The following is a 27,806-nucleotide window of genomic DNA, read 5'->3' as shown; positions in this document are numbered from 1 at the left end:
AAGACACACAAGCAGACTCTTTACAACAGGAGATGAAGTTTTTCTGACGCATTTGTCTCCTTCCTGCTGATGAATGAGATGAAGACCAGTGAAATAATCATCCTCAGATAACATTTTGCTCCAAATTTGCACTTTTGTCTGACATTGCACAAAGCAGGACTTTCAGTGGTTTCTGCCAAAATGCATTTGCAAGGAAAACAGACATTATCAATATCTTGATAAGGCAGCATGCATGCTAACAAACCATGCTTTGATAGTAACAAACTAACAAAGCATGCATGACCATGAGAAAATAATTGGATTTCAAAAAATGTTCAGGCAATCTAAATCAAAGCAGAATTTTGATTGAGGATTTGTTAAATTCTGTTGAGTCAGCATGGAAATAATCAGACTTTTGCAGCATTTTATTTTTAAATTAAATCAACACTTATAAGTATGTATGTAAATGAATTTGCATTTCACAGAATCACTGTATTTTTATTAAATATTATTTATTTCATTTATTTTTATCTACTGATATATTCACGCATAGAGTCTCTTTCTCTCTCTCTCCTCTCCCTTGGAGCTGTTCTCTTAAAATAACGGAACAAGACTATAGTGCAAGAAAACAAACATTCAACTATAAAAAATACACAACATTACAGCATGACCACTCAACTAGGTTCTTTTTCTAATTCAAATATCATCAACAAATCCAAGTCTTAAATAAACGTGTGCCCCACTGCCCAACAATCTGAAACGGTAGCAGTCAGTCGACTTTGAATCATTGTGATTCATGGAGTTCATTCTCCAGGTGGCTTGAGTCTTCTTGAATAGTGCTACATTATCATCCACTGCTTGACATAATTTGAATTTGAGTTCGTGTGCTGATGAAATAAATCAGAGTTGATCTGATCTGCTGTATTTGAGTCTGATGCTCCGGGGCTGCCACACTCCCCAAAACCACTATCAATTGTGTCCAGGTCCACATGAGGGTAGCCATCTTCTGACTGCTCAAACGAGTCAAGGGATACCCTCTCTGGTTCATTAAACTGATCGTGAGGCTGGAAGTTTAGGTTTTCCACTAGTAGGTCATTGGATATGCGGTTTTCATGCTGTGGTAATACCCCACTTTGTCTGTTCATCCTGGACATGTGAGGCTCCTCTAAAGCATAGCTGGCATGCTCTCTGTTGTCTTCCTCAAAGGAACCCAAGCTTGCTCCATCTTGGTAACTTCTGAGGGAGCTCTGTGATGTAACTTCCTCATCAAAATCTTCTCCAGATAAGGTTACAGTATGGATGGAGATGTGTCCAGTGGAGTGGCTGTTGCCCTGTGAACTGTCACCGTCTGGAAAGTGCAGCAGCATGTTGCTGTGAGGCTGCAGCATGTGGTGGATGTCGCCACCTTGATTCGTCTCGTTGTCCTCATTGTCTCGCTGCTTCTCGTCGCTCCAGTGAAGTATGTCATGCTGCTTCTCACTCATCATCTGAACATTTGGACTGATCCTCAGGTAATCATATTCACTGAATACAGGCTTCACCCATTCCTGTAAGAGAAAAAAAAAGGGGAAAACATCAAAATGCTGGACTAAAGAAATGCTAAAAAGTGTCAGCTGAATGTTTAAGAGTGTGCTTTGTCATCTTCTCAAGGAAACAGTGTGCACCAAATGATTTGCATGAGAATTAAAAGTCTTTCTCTCTTTCCTAACAGTGTCATTCACTGGCTGTAGTGTGAGTGCCTGCCAAGCATGCTGCTACCCTTCTGCACATCCAAAAGGTCGTGCAGAAGCTGCTTTACAACCCACTACATCCACTTTTCCACTCAGGAAGTTTTTGCATTTGAATATCATATCTATTATCATTGCTCTAATGTGTGGGGGTCTTGCCGTTTCTCTCCCCACCTCCAGCTTTCAGTGTATGTATGTGGAAGGATGGGGAGGTCCCAGAGGAGAGCAAAGCTGCCAGACTGCTGGCGGAAATATCAGTTCATTTGACTTTTGTGGTAGATAATGGATTTCAGTATTTTCACTGTTACCATGTTTTACCAAAGAACTAATACTTACTTTTAAAAAAGCAAAACAAGTTTGCTTTAATGTTGAGAACCTTGTCCTTATCTTAGGTTCTTTTGCAAGTGTGGTTGAGACATCCGGACAAGTACCTAAGTGTCTGGGGCTTTCACAGGATCAAAAGATTTAACTGTTAGTGCCAGGACCAGAAATGTTAAAATGGTACAGGTCCTGAAATTTTTTGTTCCTACTAATACAAATACAGTTTGAAAATATCTGACATTTTAGCCATTAGAAATCATTATTTTTTTTAGCAAACTAGACAAACAGGAATTAAGCTGTGACTAGTCGCATGTGGAAAGACTGCAGGAGTAGCTCAAAAGGAGCATATTTGTCCTATCCTCTAAGAAAATATTAGTGATTCTTACTTTAATGCACTATTAAAGTATGTCTCTTTCTTAAAATGCACATTACTTTACAGCAACCCATATGTGGCAATGAGGTGTAAACTTTCTGCAATTACCACTGGCTTGCAGCAAGCTGATGGCCAGATAAGCATGAATCAGTTTCTCAAAGCATAGGCCACCACATCCTGGAAAAAAAGCTCTTCAGCACAACAATCTTTTTAAAATCGCTGAGAGAAAGGAAGCACTCTGCACCACAAGGGTGAAAGACACTGCAAACAAACTACAACCATATCTGAGAGAAAGACGTAATACAGAGTCAAAAAAAGAAGGACGGAAAGAAAGGAAAAAAGACTACACTGTCTTTAAAATCAAAGATTGTTTTTAAGAACTTAAAGTGGGTAAGTGGCGGTGGAGTGGGTTACCCAACAATTAGAAGGGAAGCAGTGCGAAGCCCCCCTCCTCAAATGTTCCTTGAGCAAAATAATCAACTCTGTTTGGTGCTTAAAGCACCCTAGGCATTCTATATGAAAGCATGTGGGAATAGGTGAATGTGGTTTGCAGTAAAGTGTGTTTTAAGCCCCCCCGAAAAAGGTTCAATTACCAATAACAATACTGCCACCTTCTGATAAGAACTGGTGCCAAATAAAGAGTAACAGCGGGACAGTATGCAGTCAACATTGACTCTGTTTCCAAAACAAAAGTAACTGTACAAATAGGTTTAAATAAGTAACTTAAAAGTTGTAATTTTAAACTACTATATCTTGTATGTTATCAGCTACATTCCTCAAAGTTAAATAAAAGAATTACTGTTTATCAAACCAAGTAAGAATAATCTCCTCTTGCCTGATGTTGTTTTTGACATTTGCTGCAGCAGCGCACTCTACTGAACAATGTGTGCAACTGCATTCATGGCCAAAGCTAATAAATTCAACTTGTTGCTCGTACTCGGGTGAAATTCATCAACTAGAGTGAGAACTGAGGCGGAGGTGTGGTTTTTTTTTGGTCTGTCACCAAGATTGCTGCGGGGCTAATTTTATACTTTCTGGGGATGTGGAACATTTGCAATGGAAGAACCGTTCTGCGGTAAAAGGTCTATTTTAAAGGTATGTTTAAATTATACTAGCAGGTTCTTTCAATGTGCTCTACACTCCTTTATAAGCGAGATGTGGTGAAGCTGCTGTAATGGATTGTTTTTATTCTAAAGAAGCAGCAAATGAGAAGCAAAAGCAGACATGATAAGGTGCTTTATGTAAGAGACGTTTTAACCTAGCTATTTAGAAATACAGTGCAGACTCTATCCGCTTGGATTTGAAATGAGTTAACATAAAGAAAAGGGAGAAATAACGATCAACATTTCCCTAAGCTTAGAAATAAAAATAGCATAAATCACATTAGGGTAAATACACAGGGTAATAGAAGATGAAGCGATTCATAAAGAAACAGCAAAACTATTTCAAAAGTGCAAACCACAACCTTTTCACTTGTGTGCCTTTCAGGTGAAGAGCAGGCAGTTTTTAGTCTAATACTATGTCAAATCAAAGATCAAAATAGATTCACCGGTGGTATTTTCCACTGGGGTGGAACAGGTTTGACTTTTATACACAAATATCAACCCACAAGATTTCATACTGATATCTGAAAAGGTTCTTGAAGCCCCTACACACTGACTCATTCACATCACGGAGTCCCTTAGTGTGAAGTCTGGGGAAAGTCCCACAAAACAGGGTCCAGATGTGCAGAAAGTCCCCCCTGTGGCAGCACCTGCTGGCTTAATTTGGAAATTACACAAAAACGCAATGAGTGACCTTGTTTTGCTGTCTTACCTTGAAGTTCCCTTCGTAGTTGTGATACAGGGGTTTGAAAAACTCATCCGGCCTCGGGATGTACGTAATCACCTGAAGTTTTCTCTGCCAATACCTGAGACAAATGTGAAATGATTTTAATACCAAACAACAGGCAGAGAAGGGAAAATGACATTTATAGCTCAGTGTCACGTCTTATGGAGGTGATTTTCGTTTTCAGTACGTGAGCTGAGCAGTTATGAAGCTGTGGTCAAAGGCAACAGCTACAAACTAGAAATGCTGATAACACAACAGATTTCATGTGAAAGACTGTACAGAGTTAAGCAGAATTCATTAGTCACATCTTGCTATTTGACTATTTGTTATCTATAAGACAAAATGATAAGTTTATTAGTAGTAGAGAAAATTTTCCTTTCTATAAAATGAACACTTGAAAGTTGTTAACCGTGCTGCGACTTGACCCGACTAATCCTTGTCTGGATTTAGATTTATTCTTTGAAAGGATTCTTTACCGCCGTAAGACGAGGAAAACTTTGACGCACGTTTCAGCGTTGTTTGTTGCCTAAACTGAGATGATTCTCTGGGCTGGAATGATAACAAAGGACTTTTTTTTATTATAGAGCTCTCTGCAATAATTATGACATGTGACATAGTGTCACATGTCGTGTCACTTGGAGCATTTTTCTGTATAAAACAAGCCACAGGTTTAAAACAAAGCTGAATCCAACAGTTTGTCCCTGAAACTGTTTCTACTAAAACTGATCGTTCAAGGTTTATCAGTGTAGAATCACTTTCAGCTGTGGCTAACACTGTGCCAGTGGCTAACACTGTGTTAGCCACTGGCACAGTGTTAGCCATTCATCTGTACCCGAGAGAGATGCGTTAGAATAATTTCAAAAACCCAATATCAAAAGGTGTGATCACTCCACTGAGAAGAACATTTCATCATCATTATTTGAAACAGGTAAGAAAGAGAAAGCAAAAAAACAAACAGAACAAATGTAAGCACAGAGTTCATGTGCTTTTGTGAACTTGTGTAGGTTTCTTGTAACCGTGTGCACTTGATAAGCGAGGTGTTCTCGGTTCTCTGACACTGATGCTCTGCATAACTTCCTATGTCTGCTAGCCTTTTCAGTGCAAGAGCTGCACACGTACATGCTGCAGTGGTTTTTCTATATGTGGGAGGTGATGCCAGGAAAATGCAGATTAAAGCTTTGTTAATCATTTACTGGAAGCGTTACTGTTGACCTCCAGTATTAAATTGTTTCAACTCTGCTGAGTTATTTCTTTTTTGTGCAATTAATGAAGTTTCAGCGGAAATCTGACAATGCAAACGATTACGTTTTTAATCGTGATTGTTTGCTGGGGTTTAAAAAAGAAAAGACAAACAAAACAGTGTTTCAAATACTTACGTTTTCTGTGAATAACACAGACACAGGCAAAAAAAGAAGGCCATAATGATGGGCAGGAAGATGTGCCACCAAGTACCTGGAAAGAAGGCATTTAAAATTTTTAGTCTTAGACAAACAAATGACACCCTTCCTGTTACTGAAGTGTATGCACGAAGACACATGCAGAACGTAAACGCATAAAACACTTTCAAATAAATTCGGATACGTTTTCACCTTCAATATTGATGCTACTTTGAACATTAAGGCTACCTTTGACATTTAACGCCTCTGTTTTCCAGTTTGTAGTGGAACTCCATTCACTCCATGGACCCTGAAGGGCATATTTAGGACAAAATGTGGCTTGAACATCCACAGTATAATTGGTATGTGGTTGTAGTTCATTGTGGTTTATCAGAATTTGCATTTCTGACACTCTTTCCTTGGAGAAAACTGGATCCTGTTAGGAACAAAATAAAAAAACATCAGAATTTTGTGAGAATTTTTGAGAAATTTCACAGTAATGTTTTTTTCAATCTCACGTCCAAGTTATTGGTTTTTATATTGCTATTACCTTCAACAAGTTTTCGCTCGTTCTTATGCGGACTCTGTATCTGAGGCAGTCGGCGGCGTTGTCATGGCTCCAGGTTATGTTGTAGAATTCCGCTGCGTTTTCAACTTGAACGTTTAAAGGAGGCTTAAGTTTCACTGTGAAAACAAAGCCCCAGGGGAATATTATGAAAATGTGTGCATGCCCAGAAATGGCAGCTGAACATTATTTTTAGCTTTTGTTTTAATTTCGAGTATAAAAAAGACAGGTGGGCATTCACCGGCAAACAACAATTCGGGTAAATTGGGAAAGTTGCCAGAATGATTCTGGTAACTTCTGGATTTTTTGAACTCTCAATCTGTGTTGAAAATTGTTTAATGTATGGAGGGTGATCAATAACCATACGCCTATAACCAAAATAGGGAACATATTTAACATGCCTTAATTTGTCTTTAACACACATTTTGATGCGACTGAAATGTCACTGGAGGACCAACAGGCTGTTTTCTGTAACAGTTTTGATGACTTTTTTATGTGTTCAGCAGAGATGACAAATAGTGAAATGTCAGACTGAGGAGTTATCAGTTTTACTTACCCACTTCACTCAGGTTCCAGCTGGATGACTCATTTATGAATGAGCTGCCTTCTTCACTGACTGTCGTGCTGCAGACTGTTCCAACTGATGCAACATCAATAAAGGGCTTATCAATTTGACACCAGGACTGAGGCGGACGGATAACACAGCTGCCATCAACGTCTTCATCTTCACCCCTAAAAAAACAAAACTGACTGTTTTTAATGGTGTCCTGATGATTTGCAGGTGGTTCAGTCATGCGCTAATATTTCTATAAGCAAAATACACCTGAATAAAAACATAAATATTCATTAGCCCATTAACATTTTTTGAAGCCCACTGTTAAATATTTAAAGTGATTTTTAAAAACCCAAACATTTTTTATTTGTATTATCATATATGAAAAAGAAAAGCATCAACTGATCAGCTGAGGAGCGCTAAATATTTAATAAATATAATGAATATGAACTAAAGCGATTAAAACTTCAGTGGTGTTGAAACAGTGTCGCCGCCAGGGAGTGCAGTTTGTCTCTCTGGTACATACACTGTATGCTACATAATGTCTCTTTAATGAGACATAAATCTAAAAATGTTTGTTTGTGCCACCTGTTTTCTGTGACATACAGATAACGATTAAAGGCTTACACTTGTTTTAAACCCATCTTGGGCAATCAGTTCACACAGAGACGGCTGTTCGTACAAGTGTAAACAACCACCAATAGGCTAAGTAGGGTTGCTTTGTAGACTAAAAGCTAATGTGTCCTGATGTGTCCCCAACGAGACCCCAACAACAAAATACGTCATCAGTGCAGGACGTGGTGGTCCTTCATTGGCATCTCCTGCACCCTATTGCAAGTCACAAATTGCGATGTCAGTGTCACCAGTTGGAGTGGCCTGTAGGGCTACACACACATTAGATGGGAAAACTTTTTTGCATAATTCTCCCTAAGCAAAGTGTGCAGGGGAGATCCTCGACCTTCTAGTTGAAATGACACCAAAAGTCAGGGAATTTTGGACCCAAATGATATAGACACAAGAAAGTTCTGATGTGTCCACTTGTGGTTAGATTGACCAAGAAATAAAGTCTAAGATAGCCTATTATTGTTGTATTAAATTCATAAACACTGGTATAAATGCAACACTGGTCGATCAGCTCCTCATGCCAACTATGGCAAATAGATGAAAATCAGTTTATGCACTAAAACTGGACGATTTGACAACACATCTATACCATAAAAAAGTTACTGAAGCTGGTAATGCATAAACCAATCAATCATTTCAAACAAGCCTCCACAAAGTGTTTGCATAAATAGCCACACTGCAACTTTTACCTGCAAATGACACTGATGTTAAGGGGATTCATCGGCACAGAGGCTGCGCACGAACAGTTCAACAACTCATCGTAGTCTGTCCAGCAGGTGACATTGCAAAATGATGTAGATGCTAAAAAAAACATTAACATTTATTAGTTTTCCAGTTTAACAATATTCTTCAAAATCAAAGCATTTCTTTTTTTGCAGTTTTACTCAGTTTTACTCAATTGAAGAAATTAATTTTAATAAAAAATGTAGCCACAAAAACCACGACGAGACAAACCCACAGCGTACAGTCAGCGCATCCGAAATACAATAAATGGATCAATAACTACAGAAATCAATGAAGTAAGAAAACAAAAAGATTACAAAGAGCTTGCTTACCTCCATGAAGGAAAAGAGCGAGGCACCACAGCAAGAAAAAGAACACATGTTGGGGAGCCATGGGGCCACCCGCTGCTAACAGCTGCATTAAACACAGAAGAATTTAGAAAAAGCTGTGGTTGTGTGGCAGAAAAAAAGTGTTTTAAAAAGATATAAATAAATAGCTTTTTTGTAACTGACTTCTAAACTTGGACAAAGTGGGTAAGTGGCTAAAGATGAATATCTGACGAGATGAGCATCAGGTTTAGCAAGAACACTACACCGTATACTTTTCTTAACAAATTCAAAATCCAAAAAGAATCAAATTAATACTGGATGATCATAATCTCGGCATTTTCAGTTTTTCACTGAGAAAAATAAATTATGATCTTACCGTATTCTAATTAAAACTCCAGCAACTTTACCGGTGAGCGAAGCGTCAGAGTCACAGATGCGCTGATGTCTGTGTGAGAACGCCAAGCGGAACAAAGCTGAGGCTGTCGGGCGTCATAGTCACAAGCGTGACTAAGGATGTGGTTTCAGACTCTTTGAGCAGAGTCAGTGTGGTGCTTCCCACCACTATGAATATGCAACAGATAACTAGAGAGAAAACGTCAACAGGAAACTGAAATTATCATCAAGACAATGCTGCCATATTTGTGTCACCTAATTTTAACAAAAAGCAGGACAAAAATAGATTTTTGAAGACCGAGGGGTGAATCCATTTTAGCATATTTAGAACCCCAGAACATTTTATTCTTTTGCCGACTGTCGTAAAATGTTTTACTCTTAGAAGAATATCATATAATAATATAACTTTAATAATGCATCATTTGTTCAAAACATAACCAAAAATCTGTTTCATTCCTGTAATAATTTTGACACCTTCCAAAAGACCCCATCACACACCTACTTACCACCTAATAACACTTAATTGGGGCTTTTTTAGAAGATTCCAGCAAACTGCAATACGTCTAGCCATATGAGTCATAATGCTGATGCTGAGCCCCTCGGCACTCGCTTTCAGTAATCAAATTAGCTCTAAATATTTGCAGCTCACCCATTTAATAGCATCTTTCTCGAGTCGCATTCCAGGTGTAAACAGTTTATTATCTTAAATATAAAAGAGCACAGTATCAAGCTTTATATCAGGGGGGTGTAATCAGATTGACATCACCGTGTGGGTGTGCAGACATGTCTATTTAATGTCATTGTATCAATATTAGTCAAATCCAAATGCCATTTTACCACACAATTACACAAAGCCAAGCATCTGCAGTGTCTTTAACTAGGTTAAAAGACAACAGTGAAAAAAATAACAAAGAGTCAGTGGAACAGAGCAAAGCTTAAAATATCACTTCACCCCATGACTTCTTCTAAAGCCTTCAGACGATAATTCTGATTGCTCCAGTGCCGGACAGGACAGGCAAACAAAATAAAAAAAGAAACATGCAAGAGATGTGCAAGGGAAGTCGTGCATAATACAATAAACAATACGTTTGCACAGTCATATATCTTTCTTTATTACTCTGTCTGAAGAGTCTAAAGGTTAGTAAGGGCTAAAGCCAAATTATTAGCAAAATGGAGCTTTGACAAGCAAACCGAGCATTCACTGAAAGCAGCACTGCTCGTCTTCCTCTTCCTCAAGTGCAACTCTCAAACAAAACACTAACCACCATTTAGCGGTTAGACACCTAAATGTAAATAGGAAAAGAAGTGACGATGGCTCCTGTAATTCCTGTGTGGTTTGTCTGTCTGTCCACATGTTTCTCAGCATGATTAGACAAAATCTACCAAGTTTAATCTTATGAAATCATGCAGCTGAGAAAATGGGAGTGAAAACACCGGGCACAAATTTCCAGCTGATGTGCAGCCCTCTTTGCTAACACACAACACGAATAGTATATTTAGACCTTTTACTTATAAAAATTCAGACACAGGACAATCCTGTTGTGTTTTGCACATAGATCGCTTTCTTTATAAATCTAAAAGACAGTTGATTTGTCTTTGCAGTGGGCCTGCTGGCCTTTTAGATTTCCCAGAGCTCTGCATTATAGTGAGAAGTGCTTTACGTTTTTGATACAAGAGAAAATCATCAGTATATAGATGTGCCGGGTAGTATCACATTCATATAACAGCTGTGTTGATCTCTAGGCATCTCCACTTCGTTTGTTGTGTTCTGTGCTTTGTTTTGCAGCAGGTAACTGAGCAGCAATATAAGAGCGTCTTCCTTCCTGCAGTGACAGCCAGCCTTCAGATGTTCACCAGCTTAGCAACAGCACGATTCTGTGTTTTAGACACACTCTGCCATGTGTACGTGTACGCTTTACACCACTGACAAATATGTTTTTACAAAGTATCATTTTTGAAGTTACCACTTTATCTGGTCTCGCCTCTTCTTGGGCTGTGACCGAGTGTAACACGAGACACAAGGTTGTTCTTCCTATTTTTGCTCTGTCAGAAAATATACTTTAATTATTATATTTTACCTTGTTGTAAATTTCAAAACCTAAATCCAATAAACTGCTCCGCTGTTCTGTATTGAAAAATGATTGATCAGGAAATGTTTACACGCAGCTGCTGAGGCTTGCACAAACGCTCCATAGTCACTGGAGGGCGCTGTACATGAGCGTCACTTTAAACCCCCCTGCCCCCCCAGGTTTTAATGTGAACTGCTGATTTGACCAACACATTAACTGAGTTCTGGTTCTTCTTTCCTTAGAAACTAGAGAGTATGTGCAAAAAAGCAAAAGGCAGTGAATTCAGACTTGCACTGCTTATTTTTAAAATAATTCGACACTTGAAATCTGCTTCTGCTGCGTTTCCCAGCTTTTACGTGGACATTTGCGTTTTTATCGAACAAATATAAAAGGTTCAGCTTATAGCTTATAAAAGGCGTTCAGGAGTCACATTAAAAGAGCCACCATGTTAGTTATCAGAGATGTGAAAATAGTAGCACACAAACCACGGCTGTGAAAGCCAGCGGTTAAATTGCATTTAATCATATTATAACAGTTTAAATATGATATTAATAAAATATGTAAAACTGTTTTTCTTTTTGTTTTGTTTTAATGCATGCGTGGCTTTACTGGCGGGCCTTTTTTTCGCGCGACACACTCTTACAGTACGCGCAGACCTAATTTTGGATATGGTTCATGTACTCACCGGGGAAGCCCGCAACGATGTTTTCCTCGTTTCGTTTTCACTTTGTGGACTCATGTTGAGACTCGTTTTGTCCCAGCAGTTCTTTCTTTTCGTTGCTTTTTTAATTTTTAAAATTTTGCTCTATAATTTCTCTCTCTCCCCCCCCCCCATCCCGTCACCACCACCTGACATTCATGTAATTTCACGTAATTACCTGTTGAAAGTACTCACCAATTTATTAGCAGCTTTTTTTTTAAAGAGAACCTCTTGTTTTCAGACACGATATTTGTATCTACCGGGAGACTCTGAGACGTTTTTGACTCCAAACTTTTTTGGAGACTGAGAATCCAAAAAGTGGAAGAGAACCTTTGGTGCACGTACCAGCCCCTTCCTATCAGTTTATCAGTTTACAGACCCTATATGAAATACACAGCGCCCATGTGTGGTCCAGTCTCGTTATAGCAACGACATTCCTTAAAGTTACCAAATTCCACCGTAACAAACGGGCCAAAATAAGTCAGCAACAACTTGACAACCTTTGATTTTATTAGTGAGAGACATTCAGGAGACTCTGGCGTGTCTGGAGACGGATGTAAAATGCTCTAGTAAAAGTTAATATTTAATGTCTATTAAACATTTAATTAATATGTCAGTTAAACTAAGTTAATGTGGTGCTGAAGCAAAAATTGATAATATTATACTATATATTAGTCATGATTTGTATTTTTTCTTGCACATGTATTTGGGAGGTAAAGAGGTTCTCAGACCTCACCTCTTGAGATCAGCTTCCTCCTTCTGCTGCACCTTTCCTTTCTAGCTTGCTTCTTACTTTGCAAGTTTTGCACCTCCACGGTGGAAGTGCAACACTCTTTGCTGTGTGTACCAATCAGCAATATACTTTTTGTCATTGTGTTATTTTTCCATTTCATGATTCTCTCTATAGTAAAAACAAAACAAAACAAAAACACTTTGGTAAAGTGCTGAGCTCAGTCTTAGAGTTGCTGAAGAAAGAAAGTAAAAAAAGATTAAACTAGAAGACTAAGTATGGTTTGGGAATTTTCCCTGTATAAATAAAGATTGATGCCCAGTCATACAGGGAAACTCGTGACATGTCCTTTGTGGCGATGTTATTCCCCTTCTCTGTCCCTTTGTTTTTGGATAGCCCCAAACTTTCATGTGACAAAACTGTTAATAATACACGAGAAGAAGAAGAACATTGCATCTCGGTAGTAGATATGTCTTAAACAATTCACCATCCCATCTGTTAAAACGCTTTTGCTCTTTATGTTTATGTTTGTGTTATGTATGCTCATCATTTGTCCCTGAAAGTGATTACTTACAAATATCCGCATCTACCGTTGCTCGTCCCTTTAAATTTTACTTATGTAAACTTGCAGGTTTATGAAGTTCTTAAAAAATCTTGAAATATTTTTATTTGGAGGTGTTAAAAATATTTTCATAACGATAAATGCGGAACAGTAGTCAGAGAAACTCCTGGAAAGTCTAATCAACTTCATTGTTTCATTAATTTTTTTCCTGAAGTCTGCAGAGTTCTTATTTTATACATGCACGCATATGCATATATAAATTATAATGTTAATAAGATAGATAATAAAAAAAATAGACAGAATAGGTGTTTCAAACTCAAATGTTTCAGACTTTTCCTTTCAGAGCGACCATAAAGCAAAAGTTTCGTGTGACAAGATCTCCGCCTGGAGCAATAGACAACTTTTTCCACTGGGTGGCAGTATAGACAGTTTTGTTTTATGGGAAGTAAAACCACAAGTAGTTTTACAGCTTTATTTCTTTTTGTGCATACACACAGATATTAATTTAATTGTTTATTTTAATAGTTTGTGTTTGCACCAGTGACTCATTACTCAGGTTTTATTCATTTTTCACACAGAATAGTGAAAAGGGATCCAAAACAGAGGAAAAGTGTCTTTTCCGTAACAGGATACTGAAAGCAAGACTTACCATCCAACCATTCTCTTCCCCTTAACCTTAACAGGGTTGTAGGGGGGCTGGAGCCTATACCAGCTACCATAGGGCGAGAGGTGGGTACACCCTGAACAGGTCACCAGTCTGTCACAGGGGTAGTAACACAAAGAGACACACAACCATTCACACCTATGTGCAATTTAGATTCACCAGTTAATCTAACCCCACTAATTGCATGTCTTTGGACTGTGGGAGGAAGCTGGAGTACACTGAGAGAACCCACGGAGGCATGGCGGGAACATGGAGACTCCACACAGAAAGACCCTGGCTAGGTGGGAGAGTCCAACTCAGAACCTTCTTGCTGTGAGGGGACAGTGCTAATCAGCACACCGCCGTGCTTATTTTAGTGAATAACAAGAAAAGTTATTCACGTAGTGTTTTTATGGGGGGTGTTTATTTTAATTCAAAACGTTTTAAAAATGAAAACAATCCACAAACTGCTGGTTCCTTCTTTAGTTTGACTTTGTTCCTTCTTTAGTTTGACTTTGTTCCTTCTTTAGTTTGACTTTGAATTGTAATGTTTGTTATTTGTTGCTTTGAGCCCATTGTGTCTTATTTACCACTGCTGCACAAGGTCAAATCTAACCTAACTAAGACACTGTAAATTAAAAGTAGTCTTCACAGTATTTTGAATAAACAAAAGAATACCAGAGACCAAAAAGTGTAAGTTTTGCCCGTCCACATTGTGTGGCACACACTTCTCAATGGCAACAAGAAAACCAAAGAAATCATTTAAAAAAGAGTTCAAAAACAGTTACAACATGTATGTTTGTGACCTTTGTCAGTTTTGTCATATCTGAGAGGTGCTCCTGGGGGCACAGTGTGTGTGTGTTGGGGGGTGAGGTTGAGGGGGAGTTTGCTCTTTTTAGTCGAGGTGGCTGAAACAGCACTCCTCAGGTTGAGAAGGCTTTTTATCCCTCTCGAGGGCTGCAGGCTCTCGTTGAGTTGTTCTGTGAAGTGACCCGCACACTAAAGCAAAGTGGTGGAGGTGTCTTTACCGTGAGGGTGGCAAAGGCGGTGGTGCTGTTACATGCTCAGAGGTGGTGGTAATGGTGGGGTGAAGAAGTTGACTGTGTGTGTGTGTGCCGGGGGAGGGTGTTTGGGTTGTAGTGGGCAGAAACGCGGTGTTGCAGCTGTGCGTGTGCTTGTCCATGTCTGAGTGAATAAGGGGAGGAAGGGTCAGCCAGGGAGGGGGGATTCAGGTTCAGAAGTGTTGAAGCATAAAATCTCTCTCTCTCCCTCTCTCTCTCTCTTGCTGGGCCAGACGCAAAGCAACAGCAATTTGTGCGATTTCACAGCTCACCGAATCCCTAAAACTCTGACAGCCTTGTGCTGAGGTGGGGGGGGGGTAATGAAGGGGTGGGAGGGAGAGATGGAGGGAATGAGGAAAAATGCAGAGATGGACGGATGGAGCGGCAGACGCTACAAACACGCAAGTGACAGTGGAAAGTGAAGATGGACAGATTGGAAGAGAAACAAGCAGCTGACGACTGATCAGAAGGAGAAGAGACAGGCACTCAAGAGATCTGTATATTGCACTTCTAAATTATTCTAGAAGTGTTTCCAACTCCATCTGCTCCCACTTAAAATGACATGCTCACATGATTCAGCGTCACCTTGTTCATGAGCTGAGACACAAAAGCTTTTATTGATGTGAAACATGTTTAATAATAATAATGGATTGCATTTATAGAGCGCTTTTCGGGACCCCTCAAAGCACTTTACAATACCACTATTCATTCACTCTCCCACACTGGTGGAGGCAGCTACAGTTGTAGCCACAGCTGCCCTGGGGCAGACTGACAGAAGCGAGGCTGCCATATCGCGCCATCACCAGTAGGCGGTAGGTGAAGTGTCTTGCCCAAGGACACAACGACGAGACTGTCTGAGCCGGGGCTCGAACCGACAACCTTCCGATTACAAGACGAACACCCAACTCTTGAGCCACGATCGTTTAATGTGATGCATGAATGTGATCACCTGACAGCGAATGATCAAAATGACTGAGTCAATCGTAACCTTGAGAAAAACTCACATGATTTTGTTCTGACATTGGACAAATGACAGAGAGACTAAAATTTAAAAAATCATTTGGATTCAGGCCAACACGATTTCTGAAGTGCACACTAAAAGCAAACATGTTATCTGACTCACCATCTTACTGCAGTTGACTAAGACGAGATGTTTGCATACCTTTTATTTAAAACCCACTTGTTACTTTTTAAACTGGCCAACTACAGCAGGAACTCGTGTTTCTTATGCTAATGCTTTCATCTTTTTTGTTAGAGATGGGGGCGAGTCACTGTTTTTGGACAGACTTTGTCTCATCCTTGCATTCACCGTCATGTCCACATTCTGCAGTGTCTTTTCTCTTCATTTGGGCTTTTTCTCCAGAGAAACCGTTGCTCATAAATAGACAAAGGTGCAAAGAGTTTTTTCGAAATATTTTTAATGTATTGTAGTCTACATCTAAAAACTATGACTACAGCGTTGTCTTTATTTTTATTTTTGTTTTCAATGTAAAGGTTTTAAACATACTAAGTAAATAATATTGACTTTACTGAGATGGTTTGAACGTGTGCAGAGGGACATTGAGTTATTAAGTGATTGAGTTGCCAGGAAGGAGGAAAACAGGAAACCACAGAAACTTCGTGGTTGTAGCGAAGGACATGCAGAGGGTTGGTGTGGCAGAGGAGGATGTCAGGGATAATGTGAGATGGAGATGCTTTAATTAATTTTTGATCTATAGCCACAAATAGGAAACCAGGCCAGAGGTCACTACAAGAATCTTGGTCATGGCTGCCAGTCGTTAGCTAAACCCACAGACTATATACATAAAATGGGATGACCAATTTAAAGCCTCAGGCCATTTGTTTTTCTTAGAGCCAGAAACCACAATCACTCACAAAAACTGAAGTGTAAATTTCTCGGATGATCTGTACTTTATAGCAACCCATAATCTTTGTCATATAGTTATATTAAAAAAAAACAAACTCCAAAGCACACAAACACACCACCACAGTGGTCAAATTAGCAGAAGTCAGCCTGTCAGTCATACTGGCCATGACCCTAACATTAAACCATTAAAAAAACGGGTCAGTTCAAAAAAAAATCACCCAAATGGGATATAAAAGGATAATCTAGAGTTACAGTTTTTAAATACTAAATTGATGAATTGATAAATGACTGACAATTGGGCCAATTCTCAAGTGGCCATTAGAGGAACTACAGTTATGCCTGTCACTTGGATCAACCTTAGCACTGTTCTCAGTGACAAAGTCACTCACACTTCACAGCGATCAAAATCTAAACACAGCTTAACTAAAAACAATGACCAGACTTCACTAATATTTTTTTAACTTGAACGCTGGTGCTTACCAGTAGGGAACAGATCCAAATTCATAAAAAACAAAGCACAAATTATTAAATTAAACAAGTATAGATGCAAAAGTATAGATAGCTCAGTGTAAGCATAAAAACTAAAGACATAAATTAAATTTAAAGTTCTACAAGTGGCAATTAAGTAATGACATGCGATTTGACTGCAGCATCTTTCATCTATAAGCATGATATGTCCCTCACTTTAACCACAGATCTCATGCACTACTAGACGGAAAGTGAACATTTTTTGCAGGTTTTTCACTGTTACCACAAAATTTGACATTTTGTATAATTATCGTGTATTGACATTTGCCAACTATCGAATCTTTGGGGGTAAAGTCTCAGCCCATCGAGGCAGGGACTTAAACGAAATATAATTTTCTACATAACTAATCTCACATTTGGATTATTTTCAGATTCGTGAGAGTCTTTTGATTAAAGTAATCTGGGATTGTGCCCCCACGCCACCCAAAAGGGATTAAATCCATTCATTGTTCATTGTGTCTGTCTTAGTGTTAAATGGCGCTCCGATTGGGTGGTCATTATCTTGGTAAACATATGACCGTAGCCCCTGATCTCAGCGGGCCACTCAGCAACCTTCATAGAAAGTGTTTATTTCCTAGATGTGCCCTTCAGCATCACTCAGTGTTTCTGCCACTGCCTCTTGACCTTGGCTTCTTTTTTGAAAACACACTTAAACCAAAGGGCAGCGGTGTATTGAAAGTGACAGACTCATTTCCATGCTACAGTCATTGAGAAATCTGACCATGCTCAGTATTAAAGGACAGCTGAGGCCGGAAGCAACCTCTTTTGGGAAGAGAGGGACAAAAAGGGATCAAGAAAAAGAAAGTTTGTACTACTTTAACAAAACCTGATCCTTGGATTAAAGGATCATCAGTTTGGATATCACAAACTAGCTTATAACGTTAGAGTATAGTCACAGAACCTGTTTCCATTTCCTTTATTTTTGGGGGCAAGGTCAGAGGCTCACAAGCTAATTTACAAAATACCTACAAGTTATACAGATTCAATTCCATTTTCAGTTCATTTCAGGTCAGTTTTGTTTATATAGCACCAGATCCAGACAACAGTCACCTCAAGGTGCTTTATACTGCAAGGTAAAGATCCTACAACAATACGAAGAAAACCCCAACAATCATACGACTCCCTATGAGTAAGCGCTTTGGTGACAGCAGGAAGGAAAAACTCCCTTTTAACAAGAAGAAACCACAGAACCAGGCTCAGGGAGGCACAGTGAAAGTGAAATGTGAGTGAAGAAGAAACACTTTGAGTGTCATAGGAAGCCCCCAGCAGCCGAAACCTATAGCAGCTGAACTAAGTGAGGATTCAGGGTCACCTAAGCCGATCCTAACAATAAACTTTATCAGTAATGAAAGTTTATACCCTAATCTTTAAGAGGGGCCAGAACACTGAAAGTTCTGACTCCCATTACATTTTTAAATACCCTTTTCAAAAGAGAGAATTAAAATTTAACTCACTGAAAAGAAAGGAATCGTCCTCCTGCAGAAAGACTCGTAAGAGCCTGTGGTGGTTGTGTGTTTGTTGTCCTTTGCTGACATTAGCAAACCATTGTCTCAATGTTGTAGCTGTGTACTGCCACCGGGGGCAGTGTCCAAATATGTTTGTGCTTGGTCCTTTACCTTAGCCCCTGCTGCAGAGATAGCAAAAGTCAGACGATAGAAGAACTTCTTCAGAGTGAAGTGAAACCATGTGTTACAAGGAAAACTACCTAATACTGCCACTGCTTGTGCTTATCATCTGTGTGTTTTTGATATTTGATTATTTTTTTCATGCTTCTTACATTCAGTCCAAATTCCTCACTCTCCTTGGATTTCTGTAGAGGTCTTAGTTTTTGTTTTCTTCTGTGTTTTTACTTCCTTTGTTCCGTTTTACTTCGAGTGCACCCATATCTTATTTTCCCACTCCCTGGTGTGTGTATTTAGTCAGCTGCTTCTTGTTCTTGAGTTCCTCTTATGGTTTTTGGCTGCTAGATCTATTTATTTATTTTCAATTCATTTGCTCTTAGGATTTTATTGTGTTTTGGATTACTCTGCTGTATCACACAGAACTTTGTTGTTACCTATAAGTAAAGTAAACTTCCAAAAAAAACCCCAAAAAAACCTCCCAGCCCGTCCATCTTTGTTGTCTCCAACTTAATTACCCAATTGATATTGTGATAAGTTCCCAAACACAAGCTGTGACAGAAACAGGCAGAGAAAGCTCAGGGTAGGCCAACTGATAGGAAATGAAAATAAAAACTATTCAACAGTTTAACCCTGTGCAGCCACTGTAAGAAGTGGAAATCAATCATGGCCATTCTTACTGTACACACAAAAATAACAACAAACAACAACCCTATCATTAAATATGTTTGTATACATAAAAAATTCCATATTTTCAGTGTTTATATTGTTTTTAATTATTTCTTTTCGCATCCTTTCAACTGCAAGTCTACATTTTTGGTTATATTTTACTTAATTGTATATAAAATATTATATGCTTAATTTAGTAATGTAATGTCTGCATCTTGGGCAAAAAAGCATCTTTGAATTAAATTGATATGAACTGATGAGCAAGATACATGTGGGAGCAGATGAGATATTAGATACACAAACACCGGGTGATAAGAGGTGTCACCTGAGTGCTTGTTTTGGTTGAGAAGTCGAGTAAAAGCTTAAAGAAGAGGGCTTTTTTGAATGCGGTGTGGGTGTGTGTGGGGGGGGGATCAAGACATCTGCACAGGCTTTGAAGAGGTCAGCCACGGGACAGGAACCATTCTTAATCCCCCCAGCTGGGCCTGCAAGAGAGGATTTGGACCTCTGCTCACTCTCCACCCCCACCCACAACAGTAGCTAATTGAGTGCCAGCACTCTGATCGCAGCATTTCCATGTAAAGCCGTGCGTGCTTTCTCAGGGCTTTGGAGTTATGACCAGGAAATCCCTCTTACTGTATACCTGCGATCATCAGCGATACCGGGCAGAGGATTATACACATCCTCGAACACATCCATTGTTTTGTCTGTGCTTACAATTGTGTGCCTATATAATGTGTTTTTGTTATGGTTATGTTTTGGTATTTTTTAGTTGGATGCAGCAGTTCCCCTATTTCAGTACAGTCTTCTGCAAATAGAAAAAATATTGTAGCTTTAACCGTAGCCTGCATCAGCCAGTTCTCATTTCCAGTGCCTCAGTAGACATCTCTGTATTTTGTGCAGTAGATTCTTGCTTTTTATGCAGATGCTGACATGTACATTAAGTTGTGGCAATAATGAAAGGTGTCTGCTACCCCCAGTTCATCATATGTGGAGGTTTGCAAGGGACCTCTGTGAAGGGGCGTATTTAAAACTTTTTTTATTGTGAAAAAATGACTGAAAACAAACAGAAAGAGCAAATGAAAAAGAACAAAACAAATTGTAAAACAAAAAGGAAAACAAAAACTACATTAATGCATTTAATATCAGATGCATGGTGGGGATTTAGCTTTGAGGCTACATTTTGTAGGGCCAGTACAAATCAGGTGCAAGGGATGACTCTGGCCAGAGTCTCTGCTGAATCTGGAAACCATCAGCTAGTGTCTGACAACAATTTAGCCTTTTATTACATTTTATTTGCATTCTGAAAGTCTTGAAATGGATATTTACTCTTTGTTCTCCAGCCATTCTCCCAGAGGCTGAGTCAGCTGATTAGCTGATAAGTTTACAGATTGGTCATTAACTGCTGCTTGTGGCTGTGCGTAAACTAGAAGCATGCTGGCATTTAAACAGGACTTTCCGCATGATGTCTGCAGCATGTCATATGGCAAAAATATCCAATCTTCTTTAACATTTGTTTTTAAATCACTAATATTAGTCTCATGTGTAATCATTTTATAGTTCTTTTGCAGTTTTGCACTTTGAAATTCTTTTAATCAGATTAATAAAAATGTGTTCTTTTCTCAGACATCATGTTACTTGGACATTCCCAAATTGAGTTATGCTACTGGGCTTCAGCTTCTGCTGCACTGACCCAGTTTGATCAGTGCCCCTCCCCCAAGTATACCATTTTACCATGCAGGCTAAAGCGGGTCAAGTGAAGGTTGTCGGAGTGATCAGCCAACTGGAAAACTCACTGGTTCAGAGGTCATGGATAAGCCATGCTGTCGGGTGATTGGTCAGACAAATCAAATTAGCATTCACTGGTGATCCCGCCCCAAACCGCCACCCAGGAAGAATGAGGTGAGGTGGATTCATGCATGTAGATCTTGATCTGTAGCTCTACCGAGAATGGTACAATCATTCACACATAACACTATTTGTAGTCTAGGGTTTTTACCAGCACAGGATAATGTATAAAGCTATAGGATTACTCGCTTTGTCATTCTGTCCCTGGAAGAGGATGATCTACTTTCACAAGTGTCAGAATAAGCTTACCACAGCACGCAAACCACAGCATGGGACTTCGAGAAAAAAAAAGTATTGCATAATAATTATGCAACCAGTTACTATCATGGGTAATGCTGTGCTTATGACAAGGAAACAATGTCTTTTTCAATTAGCATTGCTTCATAGCAGTCTTGTAAAGCTCACAATCAAGTATCAGTTCAAAAATTTCTAAAGAGAAGAAATGATGACAAGAAGAAAATGCTATGGAAAGGAGTCTAGATGATTATGGTAAATGGCCTGTATTTGTATAGCGCTTTTCTGGTCCCTAAGGACCCCAAAGCGCTTTACACAACCTGTCATCCACACACACATTCACACACTGGTGATGGCAGCTACATTATAGCTGGGCGCACTGACAGAGGCGAGGCTGCCGGACACTGGCGCCACCGGGCCCTCTGACCACCACCAGTAGGCAACGGGTGAAGTGTCTTGCCCAAGGACACAACAACCGAGACTGTCCAAGCCGGGGCTCAAACCAGCAACCTTCCGATTACAAGGCGAACTCCCAACTCTTGAGCCACGATCACTCCCATTATGTAGCTTGTGACTTGCTTTAAATACAGCGAGTACTTTAAGGTCCAATAAGCCAAAATGGAAGTGCCTTAAATGGCCAAACAGGGTGGGTGGGGGGCTTTGGTTACACAAATAAAAGAGATAGTCTATGGGAGAAAGACCCTACTGTCTACTTGATGTACGACAGTCGCTGGTTTAAAATGTTATTAAATAGAACACAGTGTTCATTTTGTAAATTCTGTAAACATTAAGAGTCAAATAAATAATAATGAGGTGTTTGCTTTGGGCCAGGCCCACCTTCTGTGCGCAGAGAAAAACCTAAGAACAACAACTGAAAAACAGTGCAGTTTATACAGCAACTGTAATGTGTTAGATATCAAACTCTTAGTCACCTCCTCCCACAGTTCAGTCAGAGACGCTTTATAACAACCAACCATTTATTACAAACAATTATAGAGTACAGAGCTCCCTTGAAGGGCAGAAATTGCTTCATGACTGAGAAAGAAGTTGGGGTGGTTGAGTCACGGCAGGAAACAGCACTGGCATTAGAAAATCATCAGAGTACCAGAGTTATGGCAACCGAGAAAAATATTAATCAGTAAGACAGGTGATGGTAGAGAGCCAAGGTGAAAAATGCAAATAAGGCTGAAACTGGGAGTTTTCAAGAGCCAGCCCTAGCTGCAGCTGGAAATGATGTGTTATGTGCCTGATTAAATATATATCTCCTGTAATTTCATTAATTAAAACATCTGGAGTTTTTTTTTTTTTTTTACATGTCTTTATATTACAACTATATATAGCTCTCATATGAAACAGACTAAAGAGTTACTGTTAGAGTCCATTGTTCAGTCACATTGACTGTTGGGCAGGAGAAAATTCAAAATGGGCCTGTGTCAGGAATTAATGTGTTAATTTTGCTTCGTGCAGTCAAATCAAGATCAATACGGTAGTCGTTTATTGTATGAAGCTCAGTTCTACAACAGGACACCGACCATGACCTGCTCGCTGTTAGCTTCATTTGTTTAAATCCATAGAAAAGAGTGGGAGGATCAAACCTCTTTCTAAACTGTTTATGAGCACCAACACAGAGGACGTTGATATTGGCACTCAGCTTGACCTACTGTCTCTATAATTTCATTTTTATCCCCTTCCACAACTATGACCTTGCACACAACCAGCATTGGGTAAGCAATGATTTATCTGCCAAATAAATGTGTTAGCTCCTTTGGAATGTGTTTAAGGTGTGGGGTCACTCACTAGGTCACGAATGGCACCTCATAAATTGAAGCTAAGCATGACTTTAAGAGGGAAGTGAGAAGATGGGGCTTTGGAGGAGAAAGCAGCTTCACAATGAAAAATTGGATGACGTTTCAAAAAAAAGTTAAACTATCTGGAGCAGAATACTGTGCAGTTTTTGAGCTGAATAAAGGCAAGACACATACGATGTCATCATTGGACACCTTACCTTGGGTGAGACCCAGAGCTAAGATGCCATATCAGTCATTTTGACAGTGTGAGGTTAGAGGGCTCATTTGAGAAGTGAAGGACAGTGTCCCCCTCAGTGATGTGAGATCATGAAGCTTTAGTTGCAGCTCACCTGCCTGGAAAATCTGCCTCCCATTCAAACTTATAAGTCTTGTTGAGGTAAGTGTGTGCTGTCAATTGTGACATTGACTGTCAGAGAGCAGAATGATAAGTGGCTGGCTCTTTTAAAACTACTGAGGGGTGTTTGTAAAACATGGTTTCATGGTTCCTGTTAAGCTCCTCAACAGAAGTAAAACAGAAATTAACATCTAATTCTAGATTATGTATTTAGCCTAGGTCAGATAACTGTTCTTCCACAGGACAGATAAAAAGTGTCTTTAACATGTAATACCGAGTTGAACACCGTTTGCTGAGCCATTTAAAAAAAAAAAAGATTGCTTCTTTTACAATTAAGAAGTTCAGTGAGATCAATACATTATTTGATGATTCTCCAAGCTTGCATTTCACTCATTTTCAATTTTGCATGCATTGCAGATCACATTTACTTCCACACCACTCCCCTCCAATGCCAATGAGCTGCTTTGCCAGTGTAAGCACAATAACTGCATGTGTGTGCACGCACATGCACATGGCACTGATGTAAGGTGACACATACTTTATGCAAATTTTATCTCACACACCTTCCACTAATTTATAGCTTTGTATTTAATTTCAACCACACTAGCAGCAACAAATATTGGCTGGTTATTTGGTCCAGTATAAAATATCTCATGAACTGTTGCAAACACAGATGCAGTCATAGATGGTTGTCAAAGGACTTTGGATGTGATTTTACTCTATTATAGGGTTGTCAGGCGTAAGGCCTGCGGGCCAGAATCAGCCCGGCAAACTGGACACCTTTGGAAAAGGTGGAGGGCATACATTTTGGACTTTTAACTGTATTTTGATCAAATTAACAGCTTTTCCAACTCCACAGTGTAATAGATAAACAATGACAGAAAAAAATCTGTTTTTTCAACACAACTTTCAGTGTTTTATGATGTGTCCACAGTAAAATAAATAGATAAGATTTTTTTCTCTGGGCAGTAAATTACCAGAACATCAGAGCAGCATTTCGTTATCATGTAGTAAAACGGAGGCGTGCTGTTGAAATTGCACTTCTTTTGGTTACTGAGATTAAATGTGCAGCTAAACCTATTTACACTGACAGAAAGGGGAGTTTTACTGGTCCCACTGAGGATGACAGTGTGTCTCTGTGGCCCCCAATGTTAATGAGTTTCTTTTGTGACACTGCAATGCTGAGGTTGTAGTGGCAGCTAACTGAAACTTATTTTACATTTTACAAAAAGGATACTGTGGTTTGCAATAAGTGATTACAAACAAACACTTTTAAAATAGGCTGAACTGTAATATCAGATAATGCTATATCACTGTAAAACAACAGTGTGTTTGCAGCATTGTGTTACAATGATCTGTTAGGATTAGTGTGAACTTTGGAGCAGACATTCATGTTGCCCACATTGGTTTATGATCCACAAACACCTGCAAAATGAATGCCATCAACTGCAATCGCCCTCAGTTATACTGTGTTACGTGTTAGACAGCAGATGTTAGAAAACCATAAACCAAAATATGTAACACCTGCTAAAGATTAGCATGTTATCATTGTCATTGTTGTAACATCCAAGCATTGCCTTGGCCTTTAGGTCAGTGGTGTGCTTGAGTACAACCCCACAGACCCACTGGCACATCTGTAAACAAAATCAAATGCTCAGTATAATGCGAGCCTCGCTGACTTATTTGTTAAAGCATCAATGGCCTTTGCAACTGCTGTTAGCATACACGTACCACAGGGAGATGTTTACCCGCCCAATAAAGACTGGACAAAAAAATTCAAATAGCTGTTGGTGTTTTGTGCCTGTTTTGACATAGTCCCTGCTGAGCAAAAATACAAAACACAATGTTTGAATCAGCTGGGAAACTGTTCAGAACTTGTATGCAACAGAAAAGGCAAAGCATTTACTGGGTTTTCGGCTGGAACGCAGCCTCAGTCTGTGGGCAATCTGCCCTTTGTTTGGTCTAATTTGCCACCTGCAGTTGGGCCACATCTGAGGTAGTTAATATCTGTGCTGGGGATTTATTCACACAGCTCGAGCCAGATTGCATCGTGAACTGAGAGTGAAGTGGTCAGTCCTTGAGGCAGATGTTGGGATCCAGACATTAACAATACCTAATTACTAATTAGGGTGGGGTTCTAATGAAACCCTGTTAACAAGGCCTCCAGTCAAGGTTTGGCAAAGAGTAGGGCGGACTAAAAAAATAACTGTAATCATGCAGTAATAATTAGTTGCACATAAATACATGCATGCATCCACGTTTACCATATGAGCTATTCTAACAAAACAACATACACAGGAAATCCAAGGAAAGAAAACAAAGCTAATCCTCTGTGTTGTTATCTTTGGGCTGAGTCACGGGTGCATCGACTGGTGGGGATGTGAACTGTACCTGACCCCAGGGTCAGTCTCAGTGTTTGTTTGTACTGGAATATGACTGACTTTGGTCTGATGATGCATTTGCCCTGTGGACCATTCACAGTGAGGAAATCAAAAGCGGGAGAGTGTGAGAGAAAGAGAGGACCAGATGGGAGACGGAGATGGATTGGCCAAACTAACAGGCAGATGTTTATGGGCCATTATTTACAAGCTCTTTAATCTGGGCGATTTCCTCGCCCTTGGCAATGGATAGGTCTGTGGGTCACGCTGCATGAACCCCTCCACCAGTGGTCATCCATCTCCTTTTTTAAAAGACAGGGAGTGAGAGGTATGGGAGGGAAGGAGGGACGAGTGTGTGGTTGAGAAAAATTTAAAGACAGCTGTGAAATGTTGTATAGAGAGCAGTTGACTGATACTCACAAAGCAATTTTGCAGAATGAACCGAAAACTAAAACACGTAAAAATGAGGGGGTTTTAGATATTAATTAGTCTCAGATTTATTGCTAATCCTTTCTGAATTTTTGTGAAAAAGCAAAATTTCACCTAGAGAAAAAAAGAACAACTTGGATATCTTATAGAATCTCAACAGGAAAGCTGAAATACAAAATGAATGAGGCTGTAACAGCAAAGAAGAGGGAGAAACAAGGGGCGATGTAAGAAAAGTCATATGCATGATGAAAAGAAAGACAATTTAGGAGAAAAAGAAAATAACCCGATGAGATGCCACGTTAGTGAAAAGCATGTCACATCTTCTTCATGCTGTCATCCTTTCTAAACTTTTCTTTCGCTGCAGAAACATTCAGTTTGAGTATACTGAACGATGCAGTGACCGTTGGGTGGACAGCATGTCTCCTCTCCTGCAGGCAGACTTGCACCTAATTTTCCCATCTGCTCGATGAATATTAGACCAATTGCTGTCTATATCGATTTGCGCTAAGGTTAAAAGCTTGTGAGACCTTGGTTTAAATATGGGTTGCCTGGCAACTGCTCTGTGCGACCCCCCTAAACTCCATCCTGTTCCAGTGTGCATGGACATCTTTGTGTGGGACATGGGTGAGTGAGGGTGAGGCTTGAGGGGACGGGGGTGGCAGGTCAGGCTTACCCAGATAGCAGAAGCCCGGGTCTTGATTTGGAGCCCCATCAGTGATTAAAAGTTCCCCCTTCTGCCTGACATTGTGACCTTAACCCCCAGACCTCCATGCTCCAGGGTCACTTAACCTTGAACCCAATTACAAGATAAGGTTACTTAAGTGTGACCCTCACCGTGCAGCTCACTCAGTTAATAGGACGGGCTGTAGGAGAAAAGGGCCAGCGCAGCTGATACGCCTCTAGGTTAATTCGCTGGGCTGAAAAAGGTCGCGGGCAGCAGCCATAAAGAACAGGACAGCACTTCGATTTCTCATGCAAAGTGAGACTCAGCAATACGATATCACGGTGGGAGCCAAAGAGCAGAGGCAGCAGAGGTTGGGCTCTGATAAGATGGCTTCAACGCCATCGCCAGGTGCCAATGCTGAGCCCATAGTTTGATCCAACCCCACAAAATGCTGCCTGTGCATAGAGGTGGTCGAATTAATGACTTGGAATAATGTTTGCATGTTGTCTAAAATCTGCATGCCTAAAACTCTGAAATATTCATTCTGAACTAAAAATGTATGTTTAAAGAAATCTCCCTATAAAGTTTCCATGTCTGTCCGCACAATTATCATAAAATAATTTATCAATAATCATTTTTTTCAATATTTTAAAAATCGTTTGCAGCACGAGCAAAGGATATACCAAACATCAATGATCAGAGGTGTAGCTGACATTAAGTCAGAACTAGCTTGTGGGTGTAGGTTGCAAAGCAGTTTGCAGATTAAAGCAACTTAAGTTGAACCAATGCCAAATGTTAGCATTTAGGTTGCTAAATGAATGTGTAGCTGAGCCGTCAGCTGATTTTGGCATGCACTGAAATCAGCTGGTT

The 27,806-nt window shown here is 39.7% G+C and overlaps 1 protein-coding gene across 2 annotated transcripts; it reads right to left on the bottom strand.

Moving 5' to 3' along the window:
• Positions 1-43: 43 nt before the first annotated feature.
• Positions 44-11,904, bottom strand: il21r.1 (interleukin 21 receptor, tandem duplicate 1). Of its 2 annotated transcripts, none has more exons than XM_005744069.1 (10): positions 11,758-11,904; positions 8,777-8,982; positions 8,404-8,485; positions 8,038-8,149; positions 6,728-6,903; positions 6,157-6,290; positions 5,856-6,042; positions 5,607-5,682; positions 4,216-4,309; positions 44-1,526 (listed from the first exon to the last, which is right to left on the bottom strand). In XM_005744069.1, exons 3-10 carry the CDS (start codon positions 8,462-8,464, stop codon positions 819-821), a joined length of 1,548 nt encoding a protein of 515 aa, XP_005744126.1. In that variant the 5' UTR covers positions 8,465-8,485; positions 8,777-8,982; positions 11,758-11,904; the 3' UTR covers positions 44-818. The 2 variants fall into 2 exon arrangements, with proteins under 2 accessions (XP_005744126.1, XP_005744127.1); XM_005744070.1 differs by lacking the exon at positions 11,758-11,904 and adding an exon at positions 9,443-9,911.
• Between the last annotated feature and the right edge of the window lie 15,902 nt (positions 11,905-27,806).

The sequence above is a fragment of the Pundamilia nyererei genome, unplaced genomic scaffold (genome assembly GCF_000239375.1).
Source record: "Pundamilia nyererei isolate P.nyererei 1_Seehausen unplaced genomic scaffold, PunNye1.0 scaffold00138, whole genome shotgun sequence".
Classification (NCBI taxonomy): domain Eukaryota; kingdom Metazoa; phylum Chordata; class Actinopteri; order Cichliformes; family Cichlidae; genus Pundamilia; species Pundamilia nyererei.
Note: the sequence above shows the minus strand (reverse complement) of the source record. Positions and strands in the feature narration are given on the sequence as shown.